This window comes from Meriones unguiculatus, chromosome 18 (genome assembly GCF_030254825.1).
Source record: "Meriones unguiculatus strain TT.TT164.6M chromosome 18, Bangor_MerUng_6.1, whole genome shotgun sequence".
NCBI classification, from domain to species: Eukaryota; Metazoa; Chordata; class Mammalia; order Rodentia; family Muridae; genus Meriones; species Meriones unguiculatus.
In genome coordinates, this window is record NC_083365.1 from 14577156 (window position 1) to 14603257 (window position 26102).

General features: G+C 53.8%; 2 protein-coding genes across 7 annotated transcripts in view; both read left to right on the plus strand.

Moving 5' to 3' along the window:
* Positions 1 to 3877: 3877 nt before the first annotated feature.
* On the plus strand, positions 3878 to 18877 carry Prom2 (prominin 2). Of its 3 annotated transcripts, none has more exons than XM_021652610.2 (24): positions 3878 to 4960; positions 5469 to 5518; positions 5865 to 6067; positions 6175 to 6295; positions 6492 to 6555; positions 6813 to 6902; positions 7213 to 7415; positions 7749 to 7823; positions 8700 to 8763; positions 8974 to 9133; positions 9354 to 9506; positions 10388 to 10511; positions 10940 to 11031; positions 11180 to 11264; positions 13185 to 13331; positions 14198 to 14269; positions 14963 to 15055; positions 15194 to 15247; positions 15484 to 15564; positions 15737 to 15805; positions 16512 to 16601; positions 16763 to 16869; positions 17212 to 17242; positions 17416 to 18877. In XM_021652610.2, exons 1-23 carry the CDS (start codon positions 4717 to 4719, stop codon positions 17231 to 17233), a joined length of 2463 nt encoding a protein of 820 aa, XP_021508285.1. In that variant the 5' UTR covers positions 3878 to 4716; the 3' UTR covers positions 17234 to 17242; positions 17416 to 18877. The 3 variants fall into 3 exon arrangements, with proteins under 3 accessions (XP_021508285.1, XP_021508289.1, XP_021508283.1); XM_021652608.2 differs by having other exon boundaries at positions 3880 to 4960; positions 17170 to 17242; XM_021652614.2 differs by lacking the exon at positions 17212 to 17242 and having other exon boundaries at positions 3879 to 4960.
* Positions 18878 to 24019: 5142 nt separating this feature from the next.
* Positions 24020 to 26102, plus strand: part of Kcnip3 (potassium voltage-gated channel interacting protein 3) — a 62143-nt gene continuing 60060 nt past the window's right edge. For 2 of the 4 annotated variants that reach the window (XR_009587524.1, XM_060372220.1), the window contains exon 1: positions 24020 to 24271. Coding sequence is in view for 3 of the 4 variants with exons in the window: in XM_060372220.1 (XP_060228203.1) it covers positions 24035 to 24271 (237 nt within the window). In the remaining variant the exon portion in view is untranslated. Of the gene's footprint in view, positions 24272 to 24612; positions 24778 to 26102 lie in introns of those variants that run through there. The other 2 variants (XM_060372219.1, XM_060372221.1) reach the window with 2 other exon arrangements.

The following is a 26102-nucleotide window of genomic DNA, read 5'->3' on the forward strand; positions in this document are numbered from 1 at the left end:
CCCTGCCTCGGAGGTTCAACATGTGCTGGAGCTCTTTTGGGCTCTCAGAGGGGCTCCTGGGGTGCTACTAGACCACGTGGTCCCTCAACCTCAAGGCTCTGTAAAATGGACTTCCATTTCTGTCTTCTTCCACAGAGCCCGTGACTGCAGTGTCATGAGAGGAGGAGGGCCGGACGTTTGGAATAAAATGTGGCCTAGGCCCTGATACTGAGCCAAGCCCTCTTGTGACTAAGAGAGGCAGCGAAGGAGGCTCTGGGTGACCAGAAGGATGTGTTCCCAAGCCAGTAAGCCCTGGGGAGGTCTGGCTCAGGCCAGAAGGTGCTGTCCTCCTATCTGACACAGTTTTTTAGCACATGATGACTGACTCTCATATCCTAGGGACTCACTTGGCCATGCAGAGAGTACAGAACCTACCTACCCAGTGAGCTCGCGCTGCAGGACCTGAGGTTTTAGCTGGCCCGAGGCCTCGAGATCATCTTAGAGGATCTATTTTAATATTGGGTTGCTGCTTCCAGAAGCTTATACCGTCACGAGTAACCATTCCTGACTCAGCCATTCCTGACTGCATGGGCCCTGGCTCCCAACCCTGGCCACTCTAACCTGCTATGGTCTCTGCATATGCACCTTCCAGCACATACATGTTCAGGGGCTACACAGAAGTTGCACCTAATCTGTTGTTATTGTCAGGGACTCCCAAGCCCTTTTCTGAGCCCAGTGGCCTCTCCTTACTACCTGATGAGGATATGAAGCTATTCCCAGGGGCAGCTGCTTATCAAAGAGCCTTCTTCAACCCTGCCCCACCTGCTTGACCCCTTGCTCTCAAGCTTTCTCTTCATGCAGAACTTTGGTCTGGGGCTTGCCCATCTGTTTGACCTATCTGCTTTTAAATTATGTTTGTTTGTTTTGAAGGCATCTTACTAGTGGTCTCAAACTCCTGGGCTCAGGTCATCCTCCCGCCTCAGGCTTCCTGGTGGCTGACACTACACAGGTGTGTGCCTCTAGCCAGCTCTCCTCCCTGCAGACAGAGGCTACGGTGTAGCCCAGGCTGCCCTCAAATGCACCATCCTCATCCTCTACCTCGGCCTCTCACCTGTTGGAATTGCTGCTACAGGGACTTGCACCACCACCTGACTTTACCATCAATCCCCGATTCACACTCTGTGCAAAGATAGGACGAGCTCTCACTTCAAGGTGGTTCCACGGAAGTTTTCAACGCATGACAATGTGTAAGGGCACCTGTACGGCCATCCTGTCGTCCACTCCCAGGATTTAGCAGGTTACACGAGACATTTAACACTTCATTATAAAACAGGCCCAGCAAGTAAAGGCACTTGTCACCACCCGGGGGACCTGAGTTGGGTCCCTAGGATGCACATGGTAGAAGAAGCGAACCGACTCCCAAAATCAGTCTTTTGACCTCCACATGTATGTACCTTGTCCCCACCCGACAAGGAAATGTAATTTTTAAAAAGCAGGGAGGTGGAGAAATCAGTCACTAGAACACTCTGCTCTTGCAGAGGACCCGAGTTCAATTCCCAGTACCACATCAGGTGGCTCACAAACACCTGTAGCCTAGGCAGGTATCATGGTGTATGTCTTTAACCTGCACTTGGGAGACGGGCAGATAGATCTTCGTGAGTTCGAGACCTGGTCTATATGAAGAGTTTCAGGCCTGCCAGGGCTGTATAGTGAGACCCTCTCTCAACAACAAAAAGTTGTCTTTTATAATCTATTCATTTTTATTTCATGTACATTGGTCTTTTGACTGGATGTATGTCTGTGTGAGGGTGTCAGGTTCCCAGGAACAGGAGGTACAGATAGTCGAGAGCTGCTTGGTGGGTGCTGGGATTTGAACTTGGGTCCTCTGGAAGAGCAGCCAGTGCTCTTAACCGCTGAGCCATCTCTCCAGCCCAGCTGTTGTCCTTTAAAATGGACTTTGTACTAGATGCTTTTTCCTAACTGTAGGCTTCCTTAAATGTTCAGGACTCCATACTTTTGCCCTGTGCACCCCAGCTATCTCATGAATGGCTGGGGTGGAGGAAGTGGGACTGAGCCAGTCTGGTGACACCTTGTTCTACTAAGGCCTGGCTTGGTAGCACTGGTTCCTGATCTGGAGACTGACTCAGAAAAGTCCCTTCCCTGACTCAGTTTCTCCACCTGCCAAGTACGTGGATTATCGCCTTTCCTACCCTGAGGCTGAGGAAGAGGCTTGTCTGTTTTGCTTTTTTCCTCGGGAAATCTCACCTTCAAAGTGCTGCATTTTTATTACAGACATTTATAAAAACAATGGTGGCAGGCAGTGGTTGTCTTAATTAAGATAATTATGGAGCAAGAGTGAGTGGGTAGGAGACCTACTTATTTACCAGCTCCTCAAAGATTTCAGTCTTCCCCCGACATCCCCTACAATCCCAGAGCTGGGACATAAACTCCTATACCACCAATTCAGCCAAATCAGAACACACACTCTCTCTCTCTCTCTCTCTCTCTCTCTCTCTCTCTCTCTCCCTCTCTCAATCTCTCTCTCTCTCTCTCTCACACACCCCTCTTTTTAAAATCTTCAATGGAAGCTTCTATTTGTCCAATAGGAGGATTATATCAGGTTTGGTGAGAAGCTATTTTCATACCACTGGTGATGGGGCTTGAGTTAGACTGTGATAGCTCGGGGATCATTCTAACAGCTAGAACCTAGGGTGAGGGAGAAAGGAGACGTGGGGCAGCAGGGAGGGTGGTGAGCTGGGCTGGGTGAGCATAGTCTGCGTTTGGCTTTTCAGCATAGTCGGGGCCAAATTAGTCAGGGGTCTTCCGTCACGTCCCAGGGCCAGGCTCCAGGAGAAATGTTGGTCTGGTATTCTGCCTGGGTACCGGGACACCACAACCCACTCCTCACCACAACCTCGATCTTCATCTCTGAATCATCCTTTAATGAGGTCCCATTTTCAATCTGTACCCCATTATTAAGTAGACCATGCCTTCCATGACAGTGCATTATTGTCCCCCAACTCTGAGACAACTGTGGGGGTGACAGTTGGAAGTGTGAGGACCCTCCTGTGAGCTCAGCCCTGACTCACACTTAGATCCTTCTTTAGCAGAAATCCCACCAGGGCGGCCCACCTGCCCCGAAAACCAGTCCTGAACTGAGCTGGGTCCCCTCCAGGGAAACTCACAAATTTCTCTTACTTTTTACTTTTAAAGGCAACATCTCATGTGGCCTGGGCTGGCCTTAAATTTGCTACTTAACTAAGGATGACCTTGAGCTCTTCATCCTCCTACCTCTAACTCCAAGTGCTGGGAATATAGCCAGATACGGCCACCAAGATGGGTGGGAAGGTACAGGTGGGGTGGTGCCAGCACGGATGCCCGGAGTTTGATCCCCGGGACTCAGGTAATGGAAGGAAAGAACCAACCTCCCAACGTTCTTCTTTGACCACCACATGTGCACACACAAAGTAAATAAATGTAATAAAAGAATTGGTTTTGAGGCCAGCTGTGGCGGTGAGAGTCTGCAATGCCAACACTCCTAGGTCAAGGTGTGAGGCTGAGACAGAACTACCCAGAAGCCCAGAGAGATCACAGCTCTGCAGAAACCACAGGAAGCCTTGCCTGTCGACAAGGTGGATTGGTAAATTTGTCCCCTGGTCTCCCTACCCACACACCACAGCACTTCTGCACTCATACACAAAGACAAAGTAAAATATATATATATTACTAATTTAAAAATTATATATATAATGCATATATTATATGTATATACTGTATGCATACATATATGTTAATATATGCTTTAATATATGCATATAATACACGTTATACATACAACATGTGTAACATGTATTTTGCCCATGGTTCGACTGGAAAGGATCGCTGTTGTGTGTCTTCGTGTCACAGACTGCTTTGTGATCACTCTCTGTGCTTATTAATTTACGAGGATCTACCCAGGCCAAAGGGACACGTCCCGTTCACTTTGGTGACTACCCCTTGTGCTATGGAGGGTGTTTCTTTCACCAGTTCCCCAGGCGTGGCCTTTCAGGTTGGTTTCTGGTGCTAGGAACATCCTCCACCCGTCAGGAGTATTTCTCCATCACCTGCTCAGGTACAGGATGCCGAGTCCTTCACAAATCTCAGAGCTTTGGAGACACATCTCCAGAGATAGCTTTTATCAAATTCTTGCCACTTATGCTCAGATGGGCATGACTAAGCCAGAGGGCACCCCTTTGTTCTCCCTGTGGACAGGACCTGCTCCAGATTGCCCTGACAGAGGAAGCAGGGAGAGCCAGGCTGGTTCCTGGTTTGTGGAGCTGGTCTTAGGACCCCTTCCCTGGGCCAGGGTTTCACTCAGTGGCTATGTTTAACCAGCCCTCAGGTTGAGCTTGAGTGTGGAAAGTTCTGTTTGAAACTGGGCTGTCCTAGATAATCCAGAGACTCTGAGGTACCCCTGGACAGGCTCCAGGTTGACCTTGCCCAATAATGTGGGGAGGGGAGAAAGGCCCAGGCTCCACTGAGATCGCCAAGGGCTGCTGGGCCCGGCCCTGCCCCCTATCCGGCCTCCGCCCCTGCCCTTCCTACGCTCCCGGCGGGCGACCTGGTAGCTCGGGAGCCCAAACCTGTCGGGCCGGTTTGTAGAGCCACGGGGACCGAGGGAAGAAGGCTACAGAAGGATGCACGGCCTGGCCCGCACTGTCCGCCGCCGGAGCCTGTCCTGCCCACCCGCCCGAAGTCATGACGCGCACGCCGGGCCTCATGGTGCCCCTGCTGGGCCTGAGCCTGGGGCTGGCCCTTAGCCTGCCCAGAGCTGCGGCAACCGACTGCGGGTCCCTCGGGCGCGTGGAGCAACTGGCATTCGCTCCGGCGGCCAGGACGCGATGGCTGGCCCCTCGGTTCCGCGCGCCGGGGCCCCTGGACTCCCTGTACGGCACCGTGCGGCGATTCCTCTCCCTGGTTCAGCTCAACCCCTTCCCTTCAGGTGAGTGTCCCCCTTTCCCAGAGGACCTCTGCAGGCACTGCGTCCCCAGCTAGCCTCTGTGCACATCCTGTCCACAAGCACTTGCAGGGTGAGGTTTCTTCTGGCACTGCACAGCCTTCTTTTTCCACAGGTTCTTAGATTCCACAAGCAGCTCCCTAGCCATGTTTGACCTTGGGCCAACCCCTTTTCCTCTCTAAGCGCAAGCACATTATGTTGAATCATGGCTCCTTGTTCCAGCGCCGGGGGTGTCAGGGGTTAGGAGGGCCAGAGGAGGCAGGGGGAGGGAAAGGACTACCAGGCAGCTGCAGGGCCTGCCAGAAGGGTCGAGAAGGTCTGCTTGAAGCCTTCTACCGGCTGCCTCTCCTGCAGCGTGATGAGGCCTGGCACGCTGTCAAGGCCGCCTGCCTGACACTGCCTTCTCTAAGAACCTCCCTTAGCCTGACAGTGGGGAGACACAGGGGCAAGGCAGTGGCTGTCCCCAAACCCTCTGCATGCTTCCTTTCCCTAGAGTTGATAAGGGCCTTGCTGAATGATCCACCTTCTGTGAAGACCGATGAGGTGAGGACAGAGCCACAGGTGCTGGGGGAGGGAGTGAAGGGTGAGCAAAAGGAGGCCTTGTCTGCTCAGGTCAGCCCACCTTGCCGAGTGTTTGCCGGAGCGGGGTCTTTTTCCTCTCCTTTTCCCCTCGTTTTACTCACAGTGGGGTTTGGAGTGATGCCCAGTGCCCCTAGACCCAAGTTACCTCATCTGTACAATGGTAATCTGAGGATGCCCCTCACCTCTTGGCTGCCTGGGTTCACCAGGGTCCAAGCAGAGGCCCACAGGCCTTGCCTCCACTTCTGCCTTCCACCAAGAGCAGGGGAAAGGCAGGGCGGGCCCCCTCATGCCTTGCCGCCTTGCCCAGGTGGTTCGGTATGAGGCAGGCTACGTGGCATGCGCTGTGATCGCCGGCCTCTACCTCCTGCTGGTGCCCATCACTGGGCTGTGCTTCTGCTGCTGCCGCTGCCGCCGGCGCTGCGGGGGCAGGCTGAAGACGGAGCACAAGGCTATGGCCTGTGAACGTGGCACCCTCATGACCTTCCTGCTGCTGACCACGCTCGTACTTCTGTGAGAGGCGGCCTAGGTTGGGGGGTGGGGCGGGGGAGGACTGGAGGGGGACCCTGTGTTCCCAGGCACACTGCAAACTCCTTTTCTCCTTGCCTCCCCCACTGCAGGATCGGTATGGTCTGTGCTTTTGCTACTAACCAGTACACACATAGTCAGACAGGCCCCAGTGTGAGAGCTGTCCCTGAGACCCTGCTCAGCCTCAGAGGCCTGGTCTCTGATGTTCCTCAAGTGAGTACTCAACTAGCCAATTCCCTCATCTACGTGTGAGTGCCCTGCTTCAAGCCGCACAAGGAGAACCTGTGGAGGGGGTGTGCCTTCCTATATGCACCTCACTGCCCACTGATGGAAAGTCCCTGAATTGCCTACCTGAGGATGCGGTGGCCGAAGGATAGGCCACATGGCTTGCTCCCCTGTGTTTGCTTAGGAGCTGCAGGCCGTGGCTGAGCAGTTCTCCGTGCCCCAAGAGCAAGTCTCAAAGGAGCTGGATGGTGAGGGTTACAGCTGGCCAGCTCCAGGTCCCTTTGCCCTAGCCTACCTTGGGGAAACCTCTCAACTCCCTTACCCTGGACCCCACCAGGGTGTCACCTCACAAAGAGGGATCTCCTTGTGTAGCAGCTGTGCTACTGCAGGACAAGGAGGCCAGCATCACTTTGCAGAGCCCAGGGCTCACAATGGAGGCATCCTCGGCTCCTGGGGGTGGGGGAAAGGGGGGGACCAGCTCTGTCAAGTACCCTATGTTGTCCAGGTGTCGGTGAGAACCTCGGGAACATAATTCATAACCGGCTCAAGAGCACAGTGTACCCGGTGCTAGCCTCAGTGCACAGCCTGGGCCAGGGTAAGTTGGACCAGTGCCCTGCATGTGGGTGGGTCCAGCAGGTGTTCTCCAGGAGCTGATTCTCCCATCCCCCACCCCTGTGTTTCATGCACTACCCCAGCTCCACCCAAGCTTTTCTCCTTCCATTATGCTGGGATCCCGTATGTGGCATCCCTGCCTACTTCCTGGCCTCATGCGCCCAGCAACAGTTTCCACTGTGGCTATAGATAGTTTACATCCCTTTTGGCTGGAAGGAGAGTACCTCTCTTTCCTAGGCTGCTGAAGGCACCAGGAAACGAGGAGCTCCTCAGGCCATGCGTGACTCTCTTAGCCCTGCAGGTCTCCATAGACCATCTTCGAGCCCTGAACACCACCTCCGTGGAGCTGCAGGAGGGTCAGCAGCACCTGGGAGCACCTTTGCAGGCACACCGGGAATACCTGCTCACCCTCCTTCAGGAGAGCTGGTGCCGAGGGAACTGCCAGGGGGCCCTGAGCCGGGCCAGTGCTCTGCAGCTGGGTGCTGACTTCAGCCAGGTACAGGCCCTGAACAAAGTCATTGGGACTTGGAAGGACTGGTCTAGCCTGCACCTTTGGAATCCTCTGGCATCCTAGTGATCAGGCGGCTGTCTTTCCTTGGGCTTTGCCTACCCTCCCGTAGCACCCAGCATGAATGACCCTTCGTTCTTAGAGTGAGCCTAAGCGTGCTACACACTGAGTCTCTCGCATTCGCTTCTCAGGCTCTGCCTCCTAGGGTGATGGTGGGGGCGCTCTGTAGTCCCCATTTTACATGTGAGGATGCTAAGGGTTCCGAGGCACCTCCTCCCTCCTATAGGGATCTTTCTCATGTACAGACACTCCCTATTTCAGGTGCCCTCTGTGGATGATGTCCTGCACCAGCTGAAGGGTGTCCCGGAGGCCAACTTCTCCAGCATGGTCCAGGAGGTAAGCCCTATCTCAGTTACCTGGGCTCTTGCTCCACCGGCCCAGGAACTCACAAAGGAAGGGCCTCAGTTTCACTCTTTGGAGAAAGAACCCGGTTAAGCCAGGCAATGGTGGCCCATACCTTTAATTCCAGCCCTTGGGAGGCAAAGGCAGGGGAGCATCTGGAGTTCAAGGCCAGCCTGGTCTACAGAGCCAGGGTTATACAAGAAAACCCTTTCTGGAAAAACAAACAAACAAAAAGGAACCTGGTTAAATTGAATCCACCCCCACCCTGTGGCAACTGGGGCTAGAGGCTCATTGTGCCAGTGCCCACTGCACACAGCCAGATTGGAGAGGCTGGTCTGCAGCTCACAGAGCTGGGCTCCCATAAGGCATGGGGTCTTCGGGCCACAAGGGAACAGGTGCTTTGTCTACACCCTGGAGGGCAGGCCTGCTTTCTGAGTGGGGACAGCCAAGGCGGGGGTAGTACTGTGTGAGTCAGAGCCTGTGACCCAGGGCCTGGAGTTGGGGAATCAGTGAGTCAGCCGTGCCGGGAGGCTGGGGAGAAGGAAGCCAGACTAAAGCAGATGGAAAGTCGGAGCTGGACTGAGGCAGTAGAGCTGGCTGTTGGGACAGAATGAGTGGGACAGGTGAAGGGTGAAAGCTGCTGCTGTCTAGGAATCGGCCACAAGGAGAAGGAGGTGTAGGGGTTGATATTACGCCACATGTGCAGGACTTGAGTCAGGCAGGGGGAGCCGTGTTTGCAAGGACAAAGAGGACCACTTCCTTTGCTGGGAGCGTGAACAGCAGCACCCTCCCTCTGGGCCTGTGACTTTGAGGCCCCAAGGTGGAATTCCAGGCAGAGAGCAATAGACACAGCCTTGCTTGGCTCTACAGGAGAACACCACCTTCAATAGCCTCCCGCTCCTGGTTGCGATGCAGACGGCCAATGTGGTCAAAGGTGAGGCCCTGCTCAGGGGTCTGGCTGGCTGCCTGGCGTGCCACCCCCACCACACCCCTTCCAGGGAAGGCTTGCTGAGAGAGGAGCTGGGCAGCGGCGGGGATATGCTTATCTTTCCTGTCTGGTGGGCTTCCTGTGGGTCCCAGAAACTTGGCCTGACTCCTGGGTACCCTCTGTTGTATCCCCTAAAACCCCCTCGGCTTTGGGCAGATCTGAAAAAGGCACTGGCTGAGCAGCCTGAAGGTGTGAGGATGCTAGCCCGAGAGTTCCCAGGCTCCGAGGCCGCTTCCCGCTGGAGCCAGGCACTGGAGAGGCTGGAACTGCACAGCCGCCCCTACTTGCAGGAAGTGCAGCGGTATGAGACATACAGGTGAGTGGTGCCTTGAGCCTCCATCCTATCCATCTTACCTCCAGCCGTGTGTGCCCAAACCCCAACCTGGGGACCTTGCCAAAGCTACCAGACCTCAGGAAATGTTTGCACCCCTGCATTCTAAAGACCTGGTCTGGGGCCTAGAGGCCCAGGTCCCAGGCCAGGCCTCCGGTGCCAGCTGGCTTTTCTCTCAGTGAGCCCCATACTCTCTCTTTGACAGGTGGATTTTGGGATGTGTGCTGTGCTCTGTCGTCTTGCTTGTGGTGATCTGTAACCTGCTGGGCCTCAGCCTAGGCATCTGCGGGTTGTTTGCCAGGGAGGACCCCAGCCACTCTGAAACCAAGGGCGAGGCTGGAGCCCGCTTCCTCATGGCGTAAGAAAGGGCCAGGGCGGGGAAAGGGGACCTCGCTGCCGGGTTGTCAGATTTCTCCTGGTACGGCAACAGGAGTGGAATCTGGCAAGTCGGGAGAATGGTGCTGACCTGGTCCCCATTCCTTGAGCGACTCTGGGTAAAGCGATGACCTCTGGGCCCCAGTGTCCTCCTTTCCCTAAGGGGGTCGGGCTGAAGCAGGGAGAGCGACACCATTAGCAACTACAGTGTTCCCACCAAGCCCAGACACAGCTTCAGAATCTTCCTTAACCCGGCCTCTAGACAGTCCCAATGCCAACAGGAGGGAGACACAAAGGCAGAATCTGCTTGTCACCCTCAAACTAGATGGCCTTTCAGGCCAGGGATGCCACATCTAGTTGTCCAAGCTGTTCTTTACACAAGGTGCTGATGGGAGGGATTAGTGAGGAAGTGAAATCTACCCCACATTCCACACTCAGGGCCTCAGCGCCTGGCATGGGCCCACGCCCAAGGAAGCTCTGTACGTCAGTGGCAGCAGTCAAAGAGTCCTTACTGCCCAGGGTCTTTGGAGTGTTATCTGTGTAGACCAGTCATGTCTCACTATGCCAGTTACTACTTAGAAAGATTGGGCACTAGAGCTGGTTTCTTCCATCTGCCCTAAGTACAGAAATGGCTCTTTGAACAAGGAGGTGTCCTTCCTCTATGATTCCAGGGCAGCAGGACCCAACAGTAGGATGGGGTGGGAGTTTGGGGGTAGGGTGCCAAGGAGTTGCCAGGGGTGCTGGGTTCTCCTTTGCCCAGGAGGCATGCCTTGTTGCCAACCCATGGCCTGTGCTGGCCCCAGGAGGTGGGTGGTCCAGGCAAGTCAGCTTCTATGTTCCTTCAACTGTGTCTCTCACCTCCAGAGGTGTGGCCTTCAGCTTCCTCTTTGCAGCCCCGCTCATCCTTCTTGTGTTCGCCACCTTCCTGGTGGGTGGCAATGTGCAGACGCTGGTGTGCCGGAGCTGGGAGAGTGGAGAGCTGTATGAGGTGGGCCTGGGCCGGCTCCAGCTCAGAGGGAGTTGAAGGGAGATTGGGCCAAGAGACTGAGTCAGGAGGAAGTGGGAGCCAGAGGTGCGAGTGGGAGAGAGGGACAGGAGGAAGGAGGTCTGTCTGCATGGGAGCATATAGAGAGACACCTGTGAGCCCTGAGCTCCTGGGGTGTTCCCCTGGGCCCAGCAAGGATTCCAGGTGGCTGCACCTACACTCTAACTCTGTGCCTGGGAAGGAAGGATACTGTGACGAAGGTCCTGCTTGCACTATTGCCAGAGATTCACAGGAAAAGTCCCAGTAAGGAGTCAGGACCTGGAGTCCTTTGAATTAGAGAGCAGGTTTGGTTGGAGTAACGGTGGCATCAAGCATTCAGGCAGCCTCACCCCTCACTCCTCTGTGCTCCATCTTTTCCTGGCCACCTGCAGTTTGCAGACACCCCGGGGAACCTGCCCCCATCTATGAACCTGTCCTACCTTCTTGGCCTGAAGAAGAACATCAGCGTCCTCCAGGCCTATCGGTAAGTGGGGGGCCTGCAGCTGGGACTAGGGTCTGGAAAGAGGAGGGAGGTATAAAAGTGGCTGTCCCCTTAGAGTGAAGCCAGCTCCACCCGCCATCTTTCATGCCTTTTATTTTTATTTTTTTAATGTGTATCTTTCTTCTCCCAGACAGTGTAAGGCAGGGGCTGTGCTGTGGAAGGTTCTGCAGCTCAATGACTCCTATAACCTGGATAAGCACCTGGATATCAAACAGGTAGGAGAATGCTCCAGAAGGCTGCTAGGATCCTCCTCATGCACATCCCTTTTATTCTGTTCTTCTGGGGCACTGTCTCTGAATTAAAAACATCTCTATCAAGGCACCCCAAGCCAGAGATCTTAACAACCAACTCAGGGCCTGGCCAGACCTTGAACTATGGAAGATTCTGGGGTTGTGAGTGTGTGAGTGTGTGAGTAGATGGATGCCATGGCCGTCTCTGAGGATGTGTTCCAGGGAAAGCTGAATACAGCACAGGTCATTCGAGGCGAGGACAGTGACAGTGAGTGTGGGAGGGGTGGGATCTGATGAGGACAGATCCCGGGTAGCTTGTTCTAGCTGGGAGTGGCATGGAAGTGCTCCTGAGCCAGCTGAGTGACACTGTTGGAGAGCTCCCTGTGGCCCTTCCTGAACCCTCAGAGCCAGTTGGCGGCAGATTCTACTCCCCCAGTCTGACCCTGGAGTTTCAGGCTGTCTGTCCTCCCAGGACTTAGGTGGTTCATTTGCCAGTGGTAGTGCAGGAATGGACCTGGGTGCAGAAGTGTGGAAAGGTAGGAGGGACATGGTAGAGAACCGAGGTCCTTGTCAGCACTGGCAAAAGAAAGCTTCAGAACCTGTGGGGGGTGGGGGGAGTTCATTTTAGAATGTGGCTCTAAAGATGTATGAAGCATGCCTTCTGTCCTCTCTCCATCCCCAGAGAAGATAGGGGAGAGGCCTCTGAGGAGCCATTTCTCTAAGCATGTCTTAGGGAACACCCTGCAACACACACACACACACACACACACACACACACACACGCCCTGGCTAGCACTCTTGCTGCTCACACAAAGCTAGCTCATTTTGATCCACCCAAGAAATTTCTTAGGTCTGTCTCTATCACTAGTCATGGGTAACACGGTCGAACAAGACCAGTCTTGACTCCATCACACCTTAACCCATGGCTGGGGATGTTTGTTTAATGTCAGCACCTTTTTTCCTCCAGTGTCTTTAACCAGGAACAGTTTCCCCATGGCTGGAGCTTTTACAGCAGGGCCCTGGGCACAGGGGATCTCCAGCCCTGCTGGCTGGAACTCCTCTCAGCCTTACGTGACCTCAGCCCCAGAGGGGGAGAGTCCAGCTTTCAGAAAAGCATGGACCAATGAGGCTTCTGGTTCTGAGGGACCAGAAAGTTATTTGAGGCTTCATGATATTTTATCAAATGTGACCTTGGGGAAAAAAAACTTCTCAGAAAGCCACCAAAGAACCAGTTATGCACAGATCAGAAAGATAACATGTGCCGTCCAGGGCACCAGAATGTCTGCTGCTTCATGCCCCATCCCTGTCCTGATGCTGGAGTGCTGCTACTGAGAGAGTTGGGGATCCCTCTCCCTGGAGAAAGGTTACCTAGTGGGATGGGAAGAGGTGATATCAGATGAGTTGCCTTCTCTGGAGCTGGATGTCATGACCACAGGATAGGCAAATGCCAGATGTCTTTCCTGGAAATGTGGGTGTGTCATTTATTCACTCACTCACTCTCTCATTCACTCAGTCACTCAAAGCCTACAAACTTGTCTCTCAACCACTGTTTGACAGACTCTGCTTCAGATGATGGGCCTCCGAGTAGTCAGAGCCCCAGGTATTACTGAGCGGATGAGCTTGGATTAACAAGCCCGGGAATAAGTGATTTTAGAGTATTGGGTGCCGTGATGACCTTAATACAGAGGATGTGATCAAGAAGGGCCAGAAAGCTGTTTTGTGTCAAGTGGCCACAGGAAGTGTATGCCACAGCCCAGTAGCCACACGGTCCCTGGAAGCAGGCCGGGACACTGAGTAGAGTTCTCTCGGAAGCCTGGGAACCCGTGTCCAGAGTAGTGACCCCGGAGATGGGGTGATGGCCCTTAAGCCTAGTGAGCAGGCTCAGCCACATGTCCTCTCCCACAGTATACCGGCAAGTTTCAGCAGGAGCTGCAGCGCTTCAAAGTGGATGTGAAGGACCTTGACCTGTTGACCCCCGAAGCTCGCCAGGACCTGGAGGCTTTGCGGGGTAGCGGGCTGGAGAAAATCCACTATGGAGACTTCCTTGTACAGGTCAGTGAGGCGCACATCTGCCCGGCAGGATGTGACACCCAACGGAAGGGCCATTCTGGGTGTGTCTCCACAGTCTCTCCGCTCCCGGGACTCTTTTCCCGTTAAGGAAGTAGACATCCTCCCCCAGGTCCTCCGGCTGGGCCTCGTGCCGCTGTTCGTGGTCCTGAACCCACTGCTGCCAAGAATGGTGGTGTGACACTGACCTTTTCTTTCTTTCCCCCACGTGTATGGGCGTTTTGCCTGCATGTATGTCTGGGCACCATATGAATGCAGTGCCCGTGGAGACCAGAAGAGGGTGGCCGATTCCATGGGACTAGAGTTTCTGAAAGTTGTGAGCCACCATGAGGGTGCCGGAAATCCAACCCGGGTTCTCTGGGAGAGCAGCCAGTGCTTTTAACGGCTCAGCCATCTCTACAGCTCAACCATGACTTTTCTTTGAGGCACTTCAGGGGGGCATCTTCTTCTTTTTTATTTTTTATTTTATTTTTTCCTATTTCATTAGAAACTCTGAAATACTTCACAGCCTCGGTTCAAACTCACTGTGACTCCTCACAGTAGGCTAGCTGGGGCTGGGGGTGTGTCTGGCTCAGTTGGCAGAGTGCTTGTCTCTCAAGCACAGAGCCCTGGGTTCATTCCCCAGTACTGCATTAAAGCCTGAGGTGGTAAGACCTCAGGCCTGAATCTCAGTGCCTGAGAGGTAGAAAGAGGAGGATGTGTGAGTCTGAGTTCAGCCTAGGCTATATGAAACCTTCTTTGAGATAATAGCAGTAATGATGGAGATGCCATGGAAATGATGAGTCTGGGAACTCAGAGGCTGAGGGTAACTGGGGACATCTGGGTTCAGCCTTCATCCTGCCTTCCCTCAGATCCAGAAGCCTGTGGTGAAGACTGACATGGAGCAGCTGGCGCAGGAGCTGGAAGGACTGGCCCTGGCCCAGGTGAGAAGGGAACAGAGCCCCTTCAGCCAGGGAGACCTGGGCAGGAGGGGCTAGGTATGCTGAGATTGGAGAGGGGACAGGGACAGAGGCTGGGGCCTGAGGACACCACCCGTGGGTGCTGAGGCTTTTTGCCCTGCCGGTGGGCTTGAAAGCTCTGCAGCTTCCGTTTCCATTCAGGCCCTGCTGCCAGTTTTCTGTGCGGCCTTGGGCAAGCCATTTCGGATCTCCGGGCCTCTGTCTCTGCATCTGTAGACTGTCCCAATCTCAGATGAGATGGAACACCTGGCCTAACCTCACACAGCTGGGCCAGCTTCAGAGCCTGCTGGGACAGGTGCCGAGAAGACACCCCCCTCCCTTGTGGACACGTGTGCTCAGTACAGGAAGCCACTCTCTGTGTTTACAGATGTGTCAAGTTTCTGAAGGTCCCTTTAAGACGCCTGGGACTCCAAAGCCACCTTGACCCTGGGTAGAGCAGGGAGCATTGCCCAGTTTTAGCAGCGCTCTCCAGCTGCTTACATGGTGCTGTGGCAGATTTTAGTGGCATCCAGCTCAGGAAGAACCTAAAACAGGAAGAACCTGAGCTTGGGGGTTTTCTGTCTCTGAGCCCAGCACTTTCCACCTCCCTTCATCCCCTTGGAGGGCTGCTCTTCCTGTTGGGGTGGGAACAGTTCTGACCTTTTTGTCTGCCCTCAGAATGACTCTGTACTCAGGCAGCAGCTACAGGAGGAGGCCAGAGAGCTTCGGAGCCTCTACCGGGAGAAGGTTGTCCCCCAGGAGAGCCTTGTGGTAAGTTTGGAGGGAGTCTGGGGCCTGAGGGAGAGGAGGGATGGAAAGAAAGCAGTGAAAGGAGGGAGGGGTCAGACACAGTCTTCATTTCTTGCCTCTGAATTTTTGCCTGTAACTACCCTGATTCTTCCTACACAGGCCAAGCTCAACCTCAGTGTCAGGGCCCTGGAGTCCTCTGCCCCAAATCTTCAGGTGGCTAATGGGAGAGGGAGGGTGGCAAGATGGCTGCTCTGAGATCTCTGTTCTGTTCTGTCCTATTAGAAGGTGAAGGGGGAGGCAGGAGAGGGGTCAGATCATTAGGGACCTCTTTCTTTGGCCTCTGGGTCCTAGAGCCTGCCCCTCCTCCTTTAAGCTGATGTGTGGTATAATGTAGGATGGGTGGATGGTGAGTGGATATAAATAACTGAGTTGGTCTACGTCTCCTGCAGGTGAATGCCTCAGACATTCTTGGCAATGTCACGTATCTCAAAGGAGAGCTGCCTGCCCAGACCAACCTCATCCTGAGGAATGTGAGTTGAGGGCAGGGTATCGCCTTTAAGCCAACCATGAGGAGTCTACCCTGGGCTTCTCCAGCTCATCTCTCAGTGTGGCTCCCGTGAGAGCCAGGCTTGTCCTGATGATGATGATGAGGTATGGAGAGGCAGGACCCTTGCCAACCCAGGGCTCCTCTCTTTCCCGTAGGCCACTGAGTGTTTCCTGATTAGGGAAATGGACTACTTCTCTCAGTATGTGGCCTGGGTAAAAGAAGAGGTAAGTGAGGGCACAGAACCCCAACTGGGCCTCAAAGTGTACCCACCCCAGAGGACCAGCTGTGGGGCCCTTTGGGGGTGCCCTAGGCCTTTGAGATTGGACCCAAATTCCCAAACCTGCCATCTGCACCCTGGCTCACAAAGATGACGATGCCCACCCCACTTCTACCCCCAGCCCTTCTGTGAGGTTGGCCATAGCTTTCTAGAATATCCCATCTATACCTTGTCCCCATGCCTCTCCATGGATGGATCCCTCACCCCGCCATCAAAGCCCACCTCCTCCTGCATGCCCTCTGGACCACAGCTTCCAGAAAAGGTCTGGGCTTCACAGACTTACCTTGACTATCTTGGCTTACCTTGAGTATCTGTATGTATGCACACATGCATGTGAGGATAGGCATGTGTGTGCCTCTCCAGCAAGAATGGCTTAAAGCCATAATTGAGGACAAAATGAGACTTACATGTAGGCTGGTGAGTAGGTACAAAGGGCGAGAGCTAGTAGAAAGTTCAGTAACCCATCCTTCCAATGGACCCATGGCCATTATGACTGCACGTTCACCTGCCACTCTATGTTCAAGAGTGAGGCGTCCCCAGATATGTCTGTGGGCTTCTCTATGTTCCTGTCAGCCTCATCCGCAGAGGAGGGGGTACACACCCGTGGATCCCAGTGTCCTCACATACAGCCTGCCTCGTGTTTGGCACCACAGGTGACTCAGCACATTGCCACCTGCCAGCCCCTCTCTGTAGCCCTGGACAATGGTCGTGTGATCCTGTGTGACATGATGGCCGACCCCTGGGTGAGTGTCCCCAGCCCATCATGGATACAGAGGCCAATGGAAGGTGACAGAAGGAGGGCATGAGGCCAGGTGTGTGGAGTCAGTGCAGGGCCTCTGGGCACAGGGCAGGTGGGAAGGCACCAGGCCCACCCTGGTGAGCTGACCTTGTGGCTCCCATCCAGAATGCCTTCTGGTTCTGTCTGGGGTGGTGCACCTTCCTCCTCATCCCCAGCATCATCTTCGCTGTCAAGACCTCCAAATACTTCCGTCCCATCAGGAAACGCCTCAGGTGAGGGGCTGCCAGAACCACAGTGGGCATCAGATGTCTAGGAATTCTTTACAACCATTGGGCCACACCCTGTCTGGGAACCTCCCAGCCACCAGCTCTAAGGAGTGTTGGGGCCTGAAAGTTCCTACATAAGCCCACTGCATGTCTTTCTTGCTGTGACACATCCATTTGGGGACTAGCTTCTTGGGACTTCTCATCCTCTGAGGGATTCCTGAGGCATCGGCATCAGAGCTCCAGCTGTCCCTGTGTCAGGGCTGAGAGTGTGTGCTGGGGACTCACTTTAGTTCTATGGTGTCACAGCTCCACCAGCTCTGAGGAGACACAGCTTTTCCATATCCCCAGGGTCACCTCCCTGAAGCTATAGGACCCACTGGTGAGTTCCACACCCTGCCCCCCATAATCCCTCAGTGCCGGAGCTGAGGGGCTGCAATCTGGGATTCTCGACATCCAGGAGGGCAAGAAGGCTTGGGGTCTGGGTCTGCCTGGAAATGGAACCCATCCCCCACCACCACCTGTTCCCTTTTTCTGTCCCCTCTTCTCCTCCAGCTTACCAGTCTCGCCTTTGCACTCTTTCTCCCCGTGAACCAAATCATACTCGGCCTTTACTGAACTACAGAGCCAACGGGTTCTTCTGGCCATCTCGCCCTTGTCCTCCTTGCTGTGGTATCTCAGCGACACAAAGGGCCTCTTCTCCACCCATGGAAGCTCCTTCTCCAGCCTTTAGGGACACAGATTCCTCCATTTGCCCCATCTCTTTCTCCCCTCTTCCTGTCCTAGCTTCTTTCCCCTTGTCTGAGTTTGGTCCCCCACCTGTCCCAGCCTCCTTCCTGCTCCCTGCCCAGTTTGTTCTCTCCATGGAGGCCCTGCCTCCCTCTCCCCTCTTTACCTTCTCCTTGCTGCCACCTTGCTGGTTCCCAGCAGACGTCATGGCTGAGGTTGTGACCCCTGAGCCTTCTGTAGCTCTAGTCTGTATCTCCTGTTCCCAGCGGGTAAGGCAGGCCTGTCTGAGGACTGAGCTGTTAGAAATAGCAGTGCTGGCCCTATCTTCTCTCTGAGCATTACCTCCTAAGATAGGACGAGGGATGTGGCCACACTGGGGTTCCCCCTTTGACTCACAGGCAGTAGCATGGGTGGTCCTCCCTGTCTTTCCCTGGAAGGATCTAGTGGTGAGAACAGAGTATTTGCACTCCCTCTTCCATTCTGCACATATGGCCTGCTCACCCCTCACCCATCTCTGCATGTTCCCTATGTGCTAGACACTGGGTCCAGAAAGGACGAAGAAAAGAGAGACAACATGGACCAACCTCTGTTCCATTAACATGTTCTCACATCCTTAAGCTTTGGTTCTGGGTCCCTGAGGCTGGTCTCTGAGGCTGAGGCTCAGTATGCATTTGGTATTTAATGCACATTTGTGAGAAGAACTCCAAGGCCTCTCTGACTGCAGGCACCCTGGGACTGTGGGACGATTCAGTGGGAGGAGCAGCGCCTGCCTAGTCATGTAATCACAGTCTGGTTCTGATGCTGCTAGCTGGGGCACCTCGGGTTACATGGGTTCCCCCAAGCCTCGATTTCTTTTATTGTAAAGTGGAGGGTTGTGAAAGTCACACATGATGATGGGCAGAAAGCCTTGACGGTGTTGAGCAAGTGCAGCTCCCGCAGCTCAGGAGTTCCGAGCCAGGCTGAAGGAAGAGTCAGGGTCTGGGCATGAGGGAGGGATGCCCCTTATGATGGTTGCCGGCCCTGTTTCTGGAAATGTTGAATTACAACTGGATAGTGGTACAGAGACTCCTGCAAGCATACGCTCAAACTGGCATCCTGGCAGATTTTTTTTTTTTTTTTTTTTTTGGCTTTTCCAAGAAGTTGGAAGTTTTTGTTTTGTTTTTGTTTTCCAGTTGTTACTTGTTTGTTAACTTGGGGGTGAGAAAGTGACACCCTGTATTTTTTTAAATGCAATTGATGGGATCTAAACAAACGAAATAAAAGCAATTAAAGATCATTTCCAGTTCGATGTCAGAGTTCCTTATCTGATCTCTTATACGCCTGAGCACATTAACCCAAGTTATTTTGAACTTGACTCTCTCATGTAGATGGCAGCCCCCTGGTAATCTGCTCCTAGTGGCTGTTGGGTCCCTTGTTTTGTTTGTTTTTTGTTTTGTTTTGTTTGTTTGTTTCATCTTTCCTCTCCTATGTGGTGGAGTTAGTTGAAAATTGACACTCTTGTATCTGAAAATCTGTCAGAATAACTGGAGGCCTTGGATGGCATCATCTTCCGTGAGGATGCTGTATGCATCTAGCAGTGGTGGAGGGCCCAGCAAACGGGGTCGCTGTAATGCACTGGCAGAAACCAAATAACTTGAAGTTCCCAGGAGAGTGGGTCTGTGCCAACTCTTCATATTCCTAGGGAAGTACCCACCCCAAACCGTGGAAGATTTGTCGGGCACACCTCTCTTTAATGAGCTTGGCTTTTAACTAGGTGCCATTTAAAGCTCTTCTCAGCATTCTTTGGAATGAGAACATGCCCTAGGATGGAAGTAGCCCGCTACTCCCACCATGCCTGCTTTTACACAATGCTGCGATTCGAACCCAGGACTTCATGCATATTGAGCAAGCATTCTATCAAATGAGCTACATCTCAGTTCCAGCTCTGTGGTTCTTTACCGGCCCATTCGCTCCCTGTGGTTTAAATGTACATGATTTCAAATCCTCAAAAGGCATATACATTGCATGTTCTTAATTACAAGTGGTGTTGAGCTGGGAATTATTCCTCAAGCACCCAGAAACCTCATTGCAGCCCCCAGAAACCTCATCACAGCCCCCCCAACACTGGTTTGGACAATAAGGGTTGTTCAGAGGCAGCCAGGGATGGTGTGGTGCTGGCAGTTGACAGACAGAAATAGATGCAGAGGGAAACAGATGCCCGTCTTCCCGGTTTTAAATCCTGGGTGGAACCTGGCTAGAGCTGCTTCGTGTAGAAACTAAAACCCATCACTGTGGCAATTGTCTGCTACCACCACACTCTCTGAGGAGGAGGTCAAGTTGGTATCTGTGGTTGAGCCTGATGAAGCTCCAGGAAGTTACCTGGTTGCTTCAAGGTCATCTAAGTTAGATCCAGGTCCCCTGGTCCTGATCCTGGACGTGTCCTCTTGGATTCTCTGCATGGTCTTCATCTCCTGTGGGCACATGGGAAGAAGGCCCTGTCTCCAGAGACGTTTGAGTCAGATGTCCTTTGATGTCCCCGTGGCAGGAGGTATGACAGATTGGGGGCCCTGGGAGTTCTGCCAGATGCTGCCCCGGGTCACTCGGGCCCTGTGGCAGATTCTGCCAAAGGAGCATCATGTGGGATAGGGCATCTGGGGTCCCAGGTGGACAGCTCTGGGCACTCGGGAGGCACAAGGCAAAGGCCACATGGCGGGGGCTGGAGCAGAGTGAGCTAAACCTGCAAACCAGGAAGTGTGCTAGGCACCATGAATTAGCCAAGAGAGAGGCCGGCGGTTAGCTACTTGGTTTAGAAAAGGAAAGTGCAGAGATGGGGCATGGACAAGAGCCACCCAGAGGACTCCACAGATCCTGGTGGCACTCTAGCATCCATTGGAACTCCCTGGGGTCCAGCCTGAGGTCCTGCTCAGAGTTGACCAGGGACAATGTCCCTCCTACCATTGTCCAAGAGCCAAAAAACATTTCTATACCTCTTCTGGCTAAGTACTGAGCTAGGAGGCTGGCAGCCAGCCTGATGGAACCAAACTTTTTCTCCTGGCAACTAGTCCTTTCCTGCGTATCTCGGATATGCCGGATATACCGGATATGCCGTGTGGAGTATTTCACACTCTTCAATCTTACAGACAGTAGTAAAGTTGTCAACATGGATGAGAAGAGTTGGAATGATGGGGAGGTAGGACTCGTCCCAGTCCTGACCGCTGCCCACAGTGATGTGGGATTGGGGACAAGGCAGCTGAGCCCTTGTCTGCATTGAGGGTTCCTAGGTACCAGGGCCAGCGGAGACTTGAGGGAGGTAGGCTAAGCCCAAGGGTGAGGTGAGGTGCCTTCCCTTCACTAAAGCCAGAAGGCATCAAAAAGAGCAGGAGGGTCAGCAAGATGGCCAAGTGGATAAGGGAACTTACTGCCAAGCCTGATCACTAGGACCCAAGTGGTTGGAGAACCGCTCCCCACAAATTGTCCTTTGGCCGCCTCGTGCCTCCTTGCTGCCCCTTTAAAAAGCAGAGCAAGTGGAGTTCATGAGGTCCTGCAGTCTGAGAAATGTAGCGACCAGATGCTTCATTCTTCCTCTACAGGGTCACTGTTAGCTGTGTAAATGGCAGAGCTAATGGGGAGGGCTCCTGGTCCAAATGAAGGCTCCGGTGAGAATTGGCATGGGGCTGTGTTGGCTGGCCCTGTTTCAGGCCTGATGAAGAAACAGACTTCAGTCAAGAGCAGGTGAATCTACCCCTGGGTGTTGGAAGCTCCTTGATAGCCATGATTCCCCAACCACAAAACAGCCACCTGGAAAGATGGACCCGCCAATTGGGAACAGGCCTCCATCAGACGGGCCTGTAGGCAAGGCTGTAGAGCATTCTGTTAATTGATGATTGATGTGAGGGGGCCCAGCATACTGGGAGCAATGCCACCCCTAAGCAGGTGGGTATGGGTTGGATAAGAAAGCAGGCCGAGTTAACAGTGTTCCTCCATGGTCTCTGCGTGAGCTCCTGCCCTGACTTCCTTTCATGCTGTACTATAAGCTGAAATAAACCCTTTCCTCCCACAAGATGCCTGTGGTCGTTGTTGTATAATATATAATTAGGCCACACAACATACCTGGTATAAGGAAGTTTATTTGGGGGAGGGGAAGAGGAGAGGAGTTGGGGCCTCCAGGAGGAGAGGTGGGGACAGATGATTGGACATATGGACAGGCAGGCAGGCAGAAACGGACAGTCATGAGGTCAGAGAAGGACAAAAGAGAAAGAGAGAGTGCAGGGTGGCAGAAGGGTCCTTTTTATCCAGCACATACCTGGCATGCCTGGCAGTGTCCACGGGTGATGTCATGAAACCCTGCTAGGACCCTGAAGGCAAGCTAGTGTGTACATTAATAGTTGTGTTTATCACAATAACAGAGAGGAAACTAGGACAGTAGGCCCCTTGGAGGGCCCTGGGGCTCCCCAGAACAGAGAAAGGGAGAGCCTGTAACTCCACCAACCCCAGGAAGTGGCTTAGCTAGGGCTGACCACCCACCCTCCCTGGGAGCAGGCCTCCTGCCTTCAGAAGTTGGTTTGGTCCCAGTGGCCTCCACTTCAGGGCAGGTGTGCTGAATACGAGTGAGCCAGAGGAAAGCCCGGACTGTGCTATGTGGCCTAAAGCAACAGACCAAGAACTGCTTCTGTCCCCCTCCTAAAAAGTGTCCTGGGCCTGTCAGGTTTCCATGTGGCTGGTGGCAAAAGAGATTTCAAGGGTCTGAGGAAGAGAGCAGAAGTGACCCCAGGTGTTCACAGTTCCGGGCTGTGTCTACTTTTGAGATTTACGGCACCCAGGGGAAGGCTTTTTAGGGCAGCAGGGGTCTTTGGAGTTCTTGTGAGATTAGAGTGGAGGCCCTCTCACAGGTAAGGGCTATGAGGCGTGGCTCCTGAGAGATGCCCACAAGGCCCTCTGCAAGGTCCAGACACAGCAGGGACCTGAGGCTCCTGGTATGAAGAGGTCATGAGCAGGAACTGAAAAGGGTTCAGAAGACACCAAGGTTTTTGGTTGTGGTTGTGTAAGTTTCTCTCCTAGATAAGAGGAAAGGGCCCCAGCTGGCTGAAAGAGGGCCACGGCTGCATCTTCAGGTGTTGAAATAATAATAATAATAATAATAATAATAATAATAATAGCAGCTTCCTGAAACTTGAAATTACCCATCCCCCTTTCTTTTGCAATCTGCACTCCCAGCCTACCTCCAGGCCCACCTGAGGAAGCCACAGCTAAAACCCACCAGCCTAACTTGCCAAACCACACTGGGTCTTCTTTAGCTTCCTAAACCTTTTTGGCTCCAACAGGCCAAATTCCAAGAGTCTCTCTTAGGGGAAGTTAGCCTGCTCATTTGGCAGGGCAAGGCTGAGGTCCACTTGAGGACCTTTGGCCCCTTTTCATTCCTCCATCTCCCAGAGACCCTGGAAGGACCCTGGAAATGCCTGGGGCCCTGGAAAAGACCCTGAGAGAACTGGAAGAGAATGGGTTAGGTGACTCAAGGCTCCTGGCAGGGCACAGGTTTTCCCCGGGGCCTGTGTTTATGAGGGGCACCTGCTGGGTAGGGGCTGTGTGTGTGTGTGGGGGGGGGTGTCACTGGCTCCCTGGTTGGCCTAGGAGGAGGGAAGCTGCTCTAGGCTAGCTCAGCCATAGCCTGTTATTCCCAAGAAACACATATCAGAGGAGTGGAATCTCAGCAAGGGCACCAAGCAGAGACTTGTGGCTCTCTAAAAAGAGGCACTGGCTTGGGGGTGGGCTGCTCAGAAGACCCTGCCTCCTCAGAAAATGCCATGAGTAAGGCCAGGCCTGTCCTGGGCTATAATTTCCAAGCTGATTGCTGAACCTGTAACTGGTGGGTAGAAAATTCCCCCAGAACTGGCTTTGACTGAAAACAGCCTGGAAGTGTTGCTTGGTCGGGTAGGCAAAGACTTGGCTTTTCTGAGTTTTACCATCATTAGCACAGACTGGGATAATGACCCTTTTCTCACCAGCCCACTGTGTGACTTCAAGGCTTTGTGGGAACTTGCCTAATGCCAGGAGAACACAGCTGTGAAGACTGGCCCAGACCTGGGAGCCTCCGGGGCCCTCGCCATCCCTTTTTCCAGAAGCCTCAGTCAGCTGAGTGCCTTGCCAAGAGTGAAGTCCTGTTGAGCAGAAGGCAGAGCTGTCACCTCTCCTCTGGGGACAGCCTTCCTGCCTCGGGATCAACAGCCCCAGGGTTTTGCCTCGGGAGGGTCGGGCAGCTGGAGCTAATTGGCCGACTCAATAAAAAGGGGTGGGACAGGGTAGGGAGGGCAAGCAAGTGCTCCTGGGCTTTCTGGGAAGGAGGGGCTGGCTCAGGCTCTGTTTCCATGGGAACCCACTGGCACAGGCAGGCTCCTCAGGGCGCCAAAAAGGGAAACTTGGCGCAGGTTTCGGCACCTATCTCCTGGTGAATTCCCTCAGGGATTAGAAAATGTCCCAGCGCTTGTCTCCTATAGGGCAGGGTGGTCCCTTCCTGGGGATGCTCAGGAGCCTTGATGCCTTCTTCCATCCCCAGATCCCATTCCATGCGATCTCGGGAAGGTCCTGTGGCTGCCCAGAATCTCTGAATTTGGTCCCAACCTCAGAGCCAGAGGACAGTGAAAACGGGAAAGCGTGTGAAGCGCCTGCTCCAGCTTGGAAGATTTCCTTACTGAGGGGTGGCACGGAGGTGATGAAGGGCTCCCCTCTTTGTCCTGGGCAGGGACTGGTGGTGGAGTGACCCCCCACCCCCTGACTTTCCCTCTGACTAGGAAGGGTGGGAACAGATCTTGTAGTAGAGGGAGATGAGAGCCAGGGACAGACCCTGCGCAGGGTCTAATAGGGGAGACTAATAGGCTGAGAGGGGGGAGAAAGAGACACTGGAGGTTGAGGGAGAGGGGGATGGAGGGAAGGAAGGATGGAAGGGAAACGGAGGAAGAAGGGGAAGAGAAGAGGCAGAGGAAGAGAGGTGGAGTTAAGACCCAGGAGAGAGGCAGGGAGGGAGGGAGGGACGGAGGGAGGGAGGGTGGAAGGAGTGGGCAGGGGGCGGGGGAGAAGCCTCCAGTGACAATTGCTTATGGGTCCAGACAAACATGAGGCAGCTGCCAGCCGGACCAGGCAGTCTGGCTCTGTCGGGCTGCAAAGCGGGAAGGCTAAAGACAGTCCCCTTCAGCAGCCAAGATGCAGAGGGCCAAGGTAGGTGCTAAGGGGCTGGGGGCTTGCCTGGATTTGGGGGAATGTGGGGCTCCGGAGTTGCTCTTAACCAGGGAGAATTTTCACTGTGGTCCTGGTACCTCCTTCCTCAACCCCTACTCCTGCTGACCCCTGTAAGGGAAAGTAATTTGGGGGGGCATCCTGGGTGGGAGGCTGGAATCCCGTGGCCCCCCGTGGCCCTTTTGGATGGAAGAGGCTCTGGCTGTCTGTGGGCAGAAGAGAAACTCGAGGTTAGTTCTGTGGCTGGTCCTGTTCAGTTAGGTGGCCCCCAGGGCGGGGACCAGGGTAGCTAAACCTAGCTTCATGGACTTTAGTGAAACACAGGAGCATAGAGAAGGGTGTGTGTGTGTGTGTGTGTGTGTGTGTGTGTGTATGTGTGTGTGTTCCATGGAGCTGTTGGGGGATGGAGAGAGAGGGGAGGCAAAGAGGCGCCTGGCACAAAGTTCAAGAAATAGTAGCGCGGTGAGGGGAAGGATGGAGCCAAAAAAAATAAGCTGTGCCTCAACTTAGCAGTGACCCTCAGAGAGTCTGGCCTGGAGCCCTGCATGTTGCCCACAAGTCTGGAATGGTCCTGCTGACGGGAAGAAAGAGCCGGATCCAGGTCCAGTTGAATGCCCCAAATAAGGAAATCAAAGGTCTTTAAAAAAAAAAAAATGAAAATAAGGAATAGCTATTCATCTGGCATCTTTCGGTCTTTCCTTCAAAGAGATGGCTTCCTGCCCCCTCTCCATGAGGACAAGCAGCCCAGAGAGTTCTGGGGACAGGTTTCAAGGCTGTACTGCCTGAAAGTCCAGGATGTTATCCCTGTCCTGCCTGGGCCATTTTCCAGGGTGCCCAGAAGGATCAGCAGATGAAACAAAGCCTTTTGAGCAGAAGAGCAGGGCACCTTGAAAGGTACTTCCTCTGTTGTCAGAGGTGTCCCTAACAATCTCTGGATTGGCAGGGCAGAAGCAGAAACAACTCTGTCCACACTCACAGCACAAGCATACTGTGTGCAGCACAGGCTGTGTGCGTCCACAAACATCGGTGTGAGCGCAGACCGCACAGGCATGTGAGCACGGTCACATATGCCCTGTGACCATGCCTCCTCCCCGACAGAGCCAAGCAACGTGACTGTGTCCACGGATACAGGGATTCCTACTGCCGGGTGTGTGTAGATATGCACACAGCTGGCTCTGTCCCCCTTTCCTTACCCCTCTCTGATGACTTGAATTTCCAGAACTCTCCCTGGGATCTTGACTTCCACTTCCCTACCACACGGGCAGAGTGAGTAGCTAGAGTGCCACAGTCCACCTGGCCGTTCTCTT